Raw genomic sequence first — 12,500 nt, 5'->3', positions numbered from 1 at the left:
ACTAGACCATTCAGATATGACCAAAATCAAATCCCTTATGATTATACAGTGGAAGTGAGAAATAGATTTAAAGGACTAGATCTGATTGATAGAGTGCCTGAGGAACTCTGGACGGAGGTTCGTGACATTGTACAGGAGACAGGGACCAAGACCATCCCCATGGAAAAGAAATGCAAAAGAGCGAAATGGCTGTCTGAGGAGGCCTTACAAATAGCTGTGAAAAGAAGAGAGGCGAAAAGCAAAGGAGAAAAGGAAAGATATAAGCATCTGAATGCAGAGTTCCAAAGAATAGCAAGGAGAGATAAGAAAGCCTTCCTCAGTGATCAATGCAAAGAAATAGAGGAAAACAACAGAATAGGAAAAACAAGAGACCTCTTCAAGAAAATTAGAGATAGCAAGGGAACATTTCATGCAAAGATGGGCTCGATAAAGGACAGATGGTATGGTCCTAACAGAAGCAGAAGATATTAAGAAGAGGTGGCAGGAATACACAGAAGAACTGTACAAAAAAGATCTTCACGACCAAGATAGTCACGATAATGTGATCACTGACCTAGAGCCAGACATCTTGGAATGTGAAGTCAAGTGGGCCTTAGAAAGCATCACTACTAACAAAGCTAGTGGAGGTGATGGAATTCCAGTTGAGCTATTTCAAGTCTTGAAAGATGATGCTGTGAAAGTGCTGCACTCAATATGCCAGCAGATTTGGAAAACTCAGCAGTGGCCACAGGACTGGAAGAGGTCAGTCTTCATTCCAATCCCAAAGAAAGGCAATGCCAAAGAATGCTCAAACTACCGCACAATTGCACTCATCTCACACGCTAGTAAAGTCATGCTCAAAATTCTCCAAGCCAGGCTTCAGCAGTATGTAAACCGTGAACTCCCAGATGTTCAAGCAGGTTTTAGAAAAGGCAGAGGCACCAGAGATCCAATTGCCAACATCCGCTGGATCATGGAGAAAGCAAGAGAGTTCCAGAAAAACATCTATTTCTGCTTCATTGACTATGCCAAAGCCTTTGACTGTGTGGATCACAATAAACTGTGGAACATTCTGAAAGAGATGGGAATCCCAGACCACCTGACCTGCCTCTTGAGAAACCTGTATGCAGGTCAGGAAGCAACAGTTAGAACCGGTCATGGAACAACAGACTGGTTCCAAATAGGAAAAAGTGTACGTCAAGGTTGTATATTGTCACCTTGCTTATTTAACTTATATGCAGAGTACATCATGAGGAACACTGGGCTGGAAGAAGCACAAGCTGGAATCAAGATTGCTGGGAGAAATATCAATAACCTCAGATATGCAGATGACACTACCCTTACGGCAGAAAGTGAAGAGGAACTCAAAAGCCTCTTGATGAAAGTGAAAGAGGAGAGTGAAAAGGTTGGCTTGAAGCTCAACATTCAGAAAACAAAGATCATGGCATCTGGTCCCATCACTTCATGGGAAACAGATGGAAAGACAGTGGAAACAGTGTCAGACTTTATTTTTTTTTTTTGAGCTCCAAAATCACTGCAGATGCTGATTGCAGCCATGAAATTAAAAGACGTTTGCTCCTTGGAAGGAAAGTTATGACCAACCTTGATCGTATATTAAAAAGCAGAGACATTACTTTGGCAACCAAGGTCCGTCTAGTCAAGGCAATGGTTTTTTCCATGGTCATGTATGGATGTGAGAGTTGGACTGTGAAGAAAGCTGATCGCCGAAGAATCGATGCTTTTGAACTGTGGTGTTGGAGAGACTCTTGAGAGTCCCTTGGGGTCACGGAGAGTCGGACACGACTGAGCGACTGAACTGAACTGAGTATGAATTTCACTCAATATCTCCACTTTTCTTACCATGATAAAAAAAAAAAAATTACCTACTCTTCTTAAATATCAAATTTAAGAAGTTATGCTTAAATTTCTATTAAATAGCCTAGATTTAGTGGATATTAATGTAAAACTTAAAGCCTGTTCTCCCCACAGTTTTCCCCAACTCACCTAATGTCAAATTCCTCATTCTATTTGCTCAAGACAAAAACTGAAGTCAATACTGACTTGCCTCATATTACCTTTCTAATCAAAATGTGACCACTTGCCCTTGCTCACTACCCTCAGGCACACTAACATCATTGCTATCTCTTGAATATGATATTCCCAGGGGGGCTTCCATGGCAGGTATTTTGTGCTTTTTCTTCGCTTTACCTGAAAGGCATGGCCTCTTGATAGTCATGTGGCTTGTCCTCGCATCTCCTTTGAGACTGCAGTATGCAAACTCTCTTGGCTCAGCACTCTCCATTTCTCCTCCCTGCTTTACTTTTTCCCAAGGCATCTACCACCATCTAATATATACTTTACTGATTTATCTTTATTTTGTCTCTCCATGTCTGAAGAATTCTAAAATATACCCCCAAGATTCCTGTCCCTTAGGTATTCAAAGAAACCTAATCTTAGTACTTCTGTGAAGGGACTTTGTTAGGTAATTAAAGTTGCTAATCGGCTAACCTTAAAATAGGGTGATCATCCTGGACTATCTGGGTGGGATTAATGTAATCACTTGAGTTTTTAAAAGCTGAGGAGTCAGACAGAGGAGAAATGGGGGAATAGGGACGTCAGAGAGATTCAAAGTGTGAGAAAGACTCAATGCGCCCTGGCTGGTTTGATGATGAAGGAGGCAATGTGATAGAGAAAGCAGCCATTCTGATGGAGGTGAGAGAGGCTTCCAGATGCCAGCTGCAGGGGATAGAAACCTCATTCCTACATCTGCAAGGAACCAAACTGCCAATGACCTGAATGGGCTTGGAAGCAGATTTTCCCTTAGAGCCTCCAGAAAAAAAAAACAAAAACACAGCCCTATTGGTAAAAGATGAAGCACCCGTTGGTTTGAACGTTGTAAAACACAGAGCAGAGAAATAGCCAGGCATGGAAGTTGGGCCTACAGATTAGTAATGGATGTTGCTTCACATCACTAAGTTTGCTAAGGAAACAGTAAAAAAACAGCACAACCTATAAGAACCTAGGCCATGTGAGGCCAGCGATCCAGTCTCTTTTCCCCTGTGCTGTGCTATGAAAAAAGAAAAGTGACAGTGTTAGCTGCTCAGTCATGTCTGATTCTTTATGAACCTATGGACTGTTGCCTGCCAGAATCCTCTGTCCATGGAATTTTCCAGACGAGAATACTGGAGTGGTTAACCATTCCCTTCTCTAGTGGAGCTTCCCGACCCAGGAATTGAACCCCAGTCTCCTGCATTGCAGGCAGATTCTTTACCATCTGAGCCAACATGCACTAGAACCTAGAATAATACCTGACAATGAAAGACAATAAATACTTGCTAAATTGAAGAACAGATACAGTATACACATTCTTTCCCATGAAAACTGTATTTTACAAGATCTTGTGAAATTTTTACCCCAAAATATTGACTAAAAATATTTAAAATATAAAACATGAATTGACTTGAAAACTGTCTATTCAGTAGCTTGTAACTTTGCAAGTCAGCAGTAGCTATCACTTCCACATAGCCAACACAAGAAGCAGTCAAATGCCACTTCTAAAGTCATGGTTTTCAACTTGCATGTTGAAACATATTGTTGGGTTATAAAAGTCAATTTATGGGGTTGATGAAGAGAGGGAAGAATGAAGGAAAGAAGCAGGAAGAAAGGAAGGAAGGAAATAAAACACAAAAATCAGAATTTTAATTTTAGTGTGGGGTATATGAGTGTGTGTGTGTGTTGGGGTGGGTGTTGTATATATCCTGCATCATAATGTAAGATGTATTTCTTACTTAGGTCCCATCAAAGTAATTGAAAACTACAGCCCTAAAAGTCGTCATGATCTGTCATGGATGGACACAGACAAGAATGCAATTCAGGGCCTGGTCAGAAGTGAGATAAAGAAAACAATGATGAATGTCTCTGTTAGAAAGGGCTGATCAAAAAAAGACCATACTGCCCTAAGTCTATGTTAAATCCACAAGTCAAGAAGGGAGCTTGTGATTGAATAATTCATACAAATTGCACCACCTTAAGGTGATAAAACGAACCTTTCTTCTCTTGCTGTGTTCTTGCCTTGCCTTGGGCCTGGAGTTGCTCCCCTGGACACCATTCAGACCCACCAACTCAGAGTCATCAAGTCTTGGTATAAAATCAGGCAGCATCTGGAAAGGCGTGACTTGAGGCTTTAATCAGCCAAGCACCCTAAGATGCTATTTCTTTTCTCCCTTAGAGACAGAGGATGAAAAACCTAATACTTACTTATCTTCTGATATCAGCCAGTTATTAGTGTCATATAAATTTGGCTGGAAAAGAAGTTAGAAATGTCCTTGGTACAAGGAATCAAAGAATAAATGGTGGTTAGAAGAACTTGAAATTGAATCTAAATCAATATCCTCATTTTTTTTTGCAGATGAGGAAGCTGAACTACAGGTTTATGCTATCCCTATTATTATAAAAAAGTTATTCTTGATTTATGTTTACCAGTAGATTCCAAAGTTTATTGTTAATCATATGCATATGGATAGCAAAAGAATAGTGCAATTGTATACTACTTTTTCCCCTACTCAAGGGCATATTCCTGGTGGGCAGGCAACATGCTATATATATACATATATCTTTGTGCTCTAGTTAGTAACTACTGTAGTTGGGGAAATTAAATAATACCTTCAATGTACTTAGCAGAGTACCCAGCATACTTTAAGAGCTAAGTAAATATTTTCATATTTGATTTTGTTGCTTTGATTATAATATGAGCATTTTTACTATAGAATATTTAGGTACAGGAAATTTTTAATATTTATTGATTCTCATTGAATTATATAAAGTAAAATCATATTTTATGCCCTTAAAATCCATTATGTTTGAAGGGATCTTAAAAAATTACAGAGTTCTTATCTGTGTAAGGCATTTTAAGTAAATGAGTAAAGATGAAAGAATTCCAATTAGTTAAAAATTACTCAGAAAATGTCTTGTTAGGCATATGAGGATTCATGATTCATAAAGATAATATCTTTAATGAAAATATAAAACTCTTGTATAATATCAAGTCAAGTTCACTTTTCCTTAGGTAAGAAACAGACCTCAGAGCTGTGTGACCACTGATGTTTGGAATCTGTACCGATGCTAAAGGGTTGTAAATCCTAAAATTAGAATGTGACTTCTTTTAGGAGATATTCCACAGAGAAAGAATATCCAAACATTAAAAGAAATGAACCATAGTATATTTTTTTCTGAGGATTCCAACAATGTTTTCAAAGATTTTTTTTTCCTCAACTCTTACATGTTCTATAGCACCTTTCCCCTCTGCTACTTTTCCATTATATAATTAGCATATAATTATGTGCTCTTTCACAGTGGAAAGACTATTCTTTTATTAATGACTCTTTGAAAAGTTCTTTATTATTTATCTTTGAAAGTAAGTTCGAAATCAAAAGCCTTTCATAACTCTTTTCTTTTTAACTTAGGAGTTCTTTAAAGTAATACAGTAGATGCTTACAGATGTTGTATGCAGTCATTAAGTTTTACCTTTAAGGTGAGAAGTAGGGCTTGGGAAACAAATGTTGCATCCTCCTTTCTCTGCAGATTAAATGTTTGAGGTTTTGAAGAGCATGTATGCAAAATATTGATGCTCCAACAAGGCCTGTCTGTGCTATGCCTTTTCCCCTTGTTAGGACAAACAGAAAATGGGTTATAACAATAAGCTTCCTGAATCTAGTACAAAGACAGAAGGAGGATATAATTAGCATTTATGGGAAGTACAATGTAAGTTCCAAATTAGTCTTAAATGAGGAATTCACCCAGCCCCTGATCTGTAGTCAGTTCTGGAAAGTATCATGCATCTCTGCTGAGGCCAAGCAAGCCTCATTGATGTTTTTGGCTGACTGCTTTTCCTCTAACATTAAATTTACCAGAGCACTCCAGATTGGATATGGGCAATTATGAGGGAGGGTGTACGTTATTGCAAATTTTAATCATTTCTTGGGCCATGTTGCTTGCAGTGTAATCCCACAAGATCAACATATTCTGCATAACAAACCCAAATGGCTTTTGGCTGAGAGCAGCTCTTCAGTTACTTTATAACCTATTCCTACTTAACTTCTAGACATTCCCATTCGTGGCTGCTGCTGCTGCTGCTGCTGCTAAGTCACTTCAGTCGTGTCCGACTCTGTGTGACCCCATAGACGGAAGCCCACCAGGCTCCCCCGTCCCTGGGATTCTCCAGGCAAGAACACTGGAGTGGGTTGCCACTTCCTTCTCCAATGCATGAAAGTGAAAAGTGAAAGTGAAGTCACTCAGTCGTGTCCGACCCTTAGCGACCCCATGGACTGCAGCCTACCATGCTCCTCCATCCATGGGATTTTCTAGGCAAGAGTACTGGAGTGGCTTGCCATTGGGCCTCAAGGGCTTGTTGGCTCCGCACAGTCATGGCTACCTTATTCAAGTGGATAGTAATACCAGTGGTTAAAATAGTGATCAGATTTCTTCTCAACAATATTGCTGCTATTTATGTACAGCAGACCCTACCTCTATCCAACACTTTCACTATGGGTAAAGTAATGTTCCAGAACTGTTTCAAGAATTTTTCTTATCTCCTATACTTTTGGGGCTATTTCAGCAGAGATGGCAGAACAATAACAACCTGATGACCTCGGGAACTTTTCTTCTTTGGGGCTTCGGGGAAATTCACCCACGTTGTGTAAGCCAAACTCACATTCATAATTTAACATCATTTTGCCCAGCCATCTGAAATGACATGATGCTCCTTTAGGTGAAAACATCTAAGTAGCTTCATTTTCACCAGCAATCTTTTTACTTGTGAAGCAAAAAATAAAAATAATTTACTTTGAGTGTATACTCAAGAAGCTCCTTCTCTCAAGCCTCTTATTTTCTCTTATATATAATGATTTTTCCTTTTTAAATGAGAATCAAAGACTCTCAGGCTTGGAAGGAATTTTTAAAACATAATTTAATACAAACACACACTGTTTCATGAAACCTTTCGACAGTGTCTTCCAGAAGGTTTTACAGCTGTTCTCCAGGGCAAAAGAGATGAAGGAAAAATAAAAAGGGCAATCCACTGTAAGTGGCATATAAACTTATAACTAAAATAAACCAGAGGATCTAAATGTGGTCTTCCCTGCTCACAAGCTTTCAGTCTTTTATCCACCTTGTTTAAATATACTAGGAAGAATTTGTGAAGCAGAGACTCAATTTTAACTTTGAACTCTTGAGAATATGGCCAAACAGGGAGTAAAGCAACAATTCTGATACAATTAATTACAAGAATTTAGATCACATGGTCCTGACCTTTTCATTTCAATGATCTGAAAAGCTAAAAATATTTTTAAAGGTCTGCTTGAACAGAATTATAGTAAATTTTAGTCACAGCTACATAAGTTAAATGATCTAGTATACATTATGGGTTCAGAGGTTAGGTTCTGCAATAAAAAATGTATAACTTGAACCCTAACTTCTCATTAATTAGCTATATGACCTTGAGAAGTCACAACATTTTAAAGCTTTGGTTTACTCCGCTGTAAAAAGGAGATAATATTACCTTCTTTACCAGGCTATTAAGAGGATTAAATGAGCCAATTCACATGAAGCACGTTTTCAGTATATGGCATGTATTTTATGAATCTAATAAATGTTTCCTCCATCATTATCCACTCATTTAATAAAAACATAGAACTTTTTTATTGGAGCATAGTTGCTTTACACTGCTGTGTCAATTCCTACTGTACAGCAAAGTGAATCAGCCATACATATACATACATCCTCTCTTTTTCAAAGTTCTTTCCTGTTTAGGTCACCAGAGAGCATGAATAGAATTCTCTGTGCTATATACACAGTATGTTCTCATTAATTATCTGTTTCATACATAGTATTTATATATATGTCAATCTCAACCTCCCAATTCATTCTACCTCCATCCCCCACCATTCCTCCTTGGTATCCATGTGTTCTCTACACATGTATCTCTATTTCTGCTTTGCAAACAAGATAATCATACCATTTTTTAAAACTCTCCACATATGTGTTAATGTACAATATTTGTTTTTCTCTTTCTGACTTACTTTGTATGGCAATCTCCAGGTCCATTCAAAACTCTACCTATTTAAACTTAAAAACTTCTGTGCAGCAAAAGGAAACCATAAACAAAATGAAAAGACAACCCTCAGAAGGGGAGGAAATATTTGCAAATGAAACACCTGACAAAGGATTCATCTCCAAAATATACAAAGAGCTCATGTAGCTCAGTATTAAAAAATCAACCCAATCAAAAATGGACTGGAGACCTAAACAAATATTTCTCCAAAGAAGACATGCAGATGGCCAACAAGCACATGAAAATATGCTGCTGCTGCTAAGTCACTTCAGTCATGTCCGACTCTGTGTGACCCCATAGACGGCAGCCCACCAGGCTCCCCTGTCCCTGGGATTCTCCAGGCAAAAACACTGGAGTGGGCTGCCATTTCCTTCTCCAATGTGTGAAAGTGAAAAGTGAAAGGGAAGTCGCTCAGTCATGTCTGACTTGTAGCGACCCCATGGACTGCAGCCTACCAGGCTCCTCCGTCCATGGGATTTTCTAGGCAAGAGTATTGGAGTGGCTTGCCTTTGCCTTCTCCAGAAAATATGCTAAAAATCACTAATTATTAGAGAAATGCAAATCAAAACTACAATGAGATATCACATCACACCAGTCAGAATAGCCATCATCAAAAAAATCTACAAACAAAAAATGCTGGAGAAGATGTGGAGAAAAGGGAATCCTCTTGCGTTGTTGGTAGGAATGTAAAAGATACAGCCACTATGGAGAACAGCACAGAAATTCCTTAAAAAACTAAAACTAGAGCTACCATATGATTCAGCAATCCTACTCCTGGGCATGTACCCAGAGAAAACCATAATTCAAACAAATACACGCACCTGTGTTCACTGCAGCACTATTTACAATAATCAGGATATGGAAGCAATCTAAATGTCTATAAATAGAGGAACAGATAAAGAAGCAGCTGTGGTACATATATACAATGGAATATTACTCAGCCATAAAAAGGAATGAAAACTATAGAATTTAGATGAATCACTACTTTAAAAAAATCACTTCATAATCAAATCTTCACACATTTCCATATTTCCATGAGTGTTATTTTAGACTAAGGATTAATAATTTGAGGGGGGGTCTCATGCTATAAGTAGCTCATAAGGAAGTTTTATATTACTAGAATGATTTTAACAAATCAATATGGATTATATCATGTGCTAACTGAATAATACAATTATTCTATTTAACTAATTATGCCCTCCATGGATTTTAGAAAGGAGTGTCAGCATTTAACTGACAAGTTAGAGTCATGAATCATTTGTCAAAATATAAAGTTGTTATTTATTATAAACTTGGTTACTTCTGTGTATGTCTGAACACACAGAAAATACACTAAAGATATTACTCAACATTATATCTCATGGGATTTTAAATTAATCCTCTTGAATATGTCCAGACAAGATTAAAAAAGAAAAATAATAAGAAACTGCAATTGTTAAATAATACCCTAAGTTAACTAGTTTCTAGTTTTATGTTACTTTTTATAAAACATTATTATCTTCTAGTCCCCAATTATCCAATTCTAAGCAATAGTCAGCTTTCCCTTCAGAGCAAAAAGCAAAATAAGACAGAACTTTCATCTGCTGATTCCACAAAGAATTTAAATTCTGCCAGTCTAGAATATCCACTGGAAGTAATTAGAAAATCAAAGAATAAAAGTATTTTTTACTTCTCCCCAGAAATCAGTCAGGATTTCTGACTTATGAAATACATCACCATCTGAAGAGCATTCCTTTTATACTGACCCTGAGATTTAAAAACTCCACTAGGTAACTCATTACAATGATTACAAACTTAACCATTAGAAAACTATTTTTTGATCCAGAAATTAGGGAGGTCAAAAGAATTACTTTCATAAAAATGAAAGAATATTAACTAGGAAATGTTTATTGAGTCATAAATAAATTCTCTTTTTTTTTTCCAGGATTTATTCAGATTACTATTCATCAGAAGAATGAGGGATTAGGGTCACCTCCCCAGCATTTAACATGCATCCTCTGGCAGGGGTGGGGGGCGGTTCACATTACTGTGAGTATCTCAACAAGGAATAAACAGTATTTAATTATTAGGTAACATGACAGTTGTTGGCAACCTACAGATGTTATTCTGAGTGAAACAAAAATGTGCTATGAAAAAATGAATTAGGGAGAAAATGAGGAAAAAATGTACTATGGAAAACTGTACCCTCTCAATCCTACAACCACCTAAAGAGGTCACTGCACATGCTCCGTGCTCTATGAATTCAGCAATCTTTTACTTTCACAGACTGACTGTCCACTTACCCTAGTTGTTTTCACTTTATTCCCAGAGGAACAGCTCCATCCTTTCCGATCTGGAAGAACTTTACATTCCTCTCCCTCAAGACATGGTTGCATATGGCACCACCATTTCTGTTCCACTATGGAAGCTATAGGAAATAAAAAAAAAGCAATTCAAGATTTTCTATTTGGGCTTGTTAGTTCTCTGGGTATGCATGCTTTTTTGTTTGTTTGTTTTTGGTCCAAAGGGAATAAATTTCTCTAGATTTTCTGACTAAAAATATTTTTAATTTTTAAAAATTTTATTGTGATAAGAATACTTAAAACTTTAAGAGGGTAGATCTCATGTTCAGTGTTTAATACAGAGTTGTTAATGATAGGCACATTTTTGAAGGGTTTTACATACAAACACATAGGTTTCATGGAAATTAGCATATTAGAAACAAATTATATGGATGTATTCATGTGCTGATTTGCATAAACATAAGAAATTGAGTCTATGACCAGTTTAGAATCAATATTTTAGAATCAATGTAATATCTCCCCCAAGTAGACTAAAATCAGGAAGGCATTCAAATTGATGTCTTTTTTTTTTTTTTTAACTATGGGCAGTAACAATCATTGCAAAGAATGCATCATGAAAATATATGAGCACTTAACAAAATATTGTTTATGATCACATCAATTATACAGATCCACATAAATATTTATATCCTATTAGGTGAATCCTCCAAGAAAGAAATTAACATTTTGATGAATCTCTATAAAAATATTTCATGTGACTTCTATCCACAACTAAACATTCATTCATATGTATGATGTTTATTTTTTCATTCTTAAGAACCACCCATGGGTTTAAGGACCCGAACTATTTAATCATCTATTTTTATATTGCCTTTGCCAATTAATTTACACACACACACATATACACTGGCCCTCCACTGGCAAATCAGTATTTCATGGTATCAAAGTAAGAAGTACATGGACTTCTGGGAACCTCATTATAGCGCCTTTTGCTACAAGACTGCCTAAGTCCTTAGACCTTCTTTCGGTGGATTTTAAATTTCAGAATGCCCTTCAAATGATCTTGTGCCAACCATATGATTGATGGTGTGGCCCCCCCCAGGATGAACCCCAGAACTGAGAATCACAGTGAGCTTCCAGTTCTATGCAGTCCCCAGTTACACTGTCACAAGAGCAATGGAAGAAGCCTCACCATCCACACAAGATGGAGCAGCCCGTGTGGTGCCTGCCACCTGCCCAGGGAAGCAGGAGCACTTGACTGTTTGTGACCGTTCCTCTATCTTGTTCTTATTACAGCATCTGTGGAGTGCCACCACTTCGCAAGTGCCCGTTTTAACATGGTGAGCTGCACACAGAGAAACAAAAGATGAGACAACTCTGAGAAAGCTTTGGATACTTTCCCCCCTTTTTAATTAGAAGTGCATTAAATATAGCTCTATAAAGGATCCTCCATGCATGAAACTAGAAATACAATGATGCTGACTCCATAATGCAGATTTGATTTCTTTGCTAAATGTGGTAGGACCATTTCTATCAGTAAATGCTTGGTGAAGCAGGAACAATTAGTGGCTAGATTAGAATGAGCTGTTAGAACAGTTTGAAATATAGAGGCAATATGTGGTGCCATCAAAAACATATTTATTTACATGTGGCTTTTTTTTTTTACACCTTTTTGTTCAACATGTTGATCAAAGTAGGGTCACTCCATGGACAAAGTGCCCTCTACTGTGGCTGGGACGAGCCTTATTTTCAAAGTGGGTGGGTTGATAAAGGTGATAGTCCTTAGGTTATACTCTCTAGGGTTGAGGCTGAGTCAGGAAGGGAATTTCTTTTCAGAAATTAGGAAGTCTGAGGGTGGGAACCCCACCCTCCTTCTGCTCAGTTTTCTTGGAAATGAACTAACTGGGTGATTTTTTAAATTGCTGCCGTTTTCCTGAAAGTTCCATCCATTCCTGTCAATTTTGCCTGAGGGAACAATTGCCACCAAAGGGCAACGACCACAGCCAGAATGTAGAAGGACTTATATCTACCCTGGAAAAACCCAGGCCAGTAGCTGTGAGGCTCCACTAGCCATTTTGTTAGCCTCACAGTAAGGTACCCAGTTGTTTAGGTGATTGAAATTTTTGGACCCC

At 37.7% G+C, this 12,500-nt stretch overlaps 1 protein-coding gene across 1 annotated transcript in view; it reads right to left on the bottom strand.

Moving 5' to 3' along the window:
- The window catches only part of TAFA2 (TAFA chemokine like family member 2), a 194,546-nt gene that overhangs the window by 37,869 nt on the left and 144,177 nt on the right, over window positions 1–12,500 (bottom strand). Inside the window, exons 2-3 of the mRNA XM_055396149.2 lie at window positions 11,561–11,713; window positions 10,369–10,493 (exon numbers count right to left, since the gene is read on the bottom strand). Of these exons, the coding sequence (XP_055252124.2) occupies window positions 10,369–10,493; window positions 11,561–11,713 (278 nt within the window). The remainder of the gene's footprint in view (window positions 1–10,368; window positions 10,494–11,560; window positions 11,714–12,500) is intronic.

Source organism: Moschus berezovskii, chromosome 6, assembly GCF_049115385.1.
Source record: "Moschus berezovskii isolate FMDL1 chromosome 6, NW_MosBer_1.0, whole genome shotgun sequence".
Lineage (NCBI taxonomy): Eukaryota > Metazoa > Chordata > Mammalia > Artiodactyla > Moschidae > Moschus > Moschus berezovskii.
Note: the sequence above shows the minus strand (reverse complement) of the source record. Positions and strands in the feature narration are given on the sequence as shown.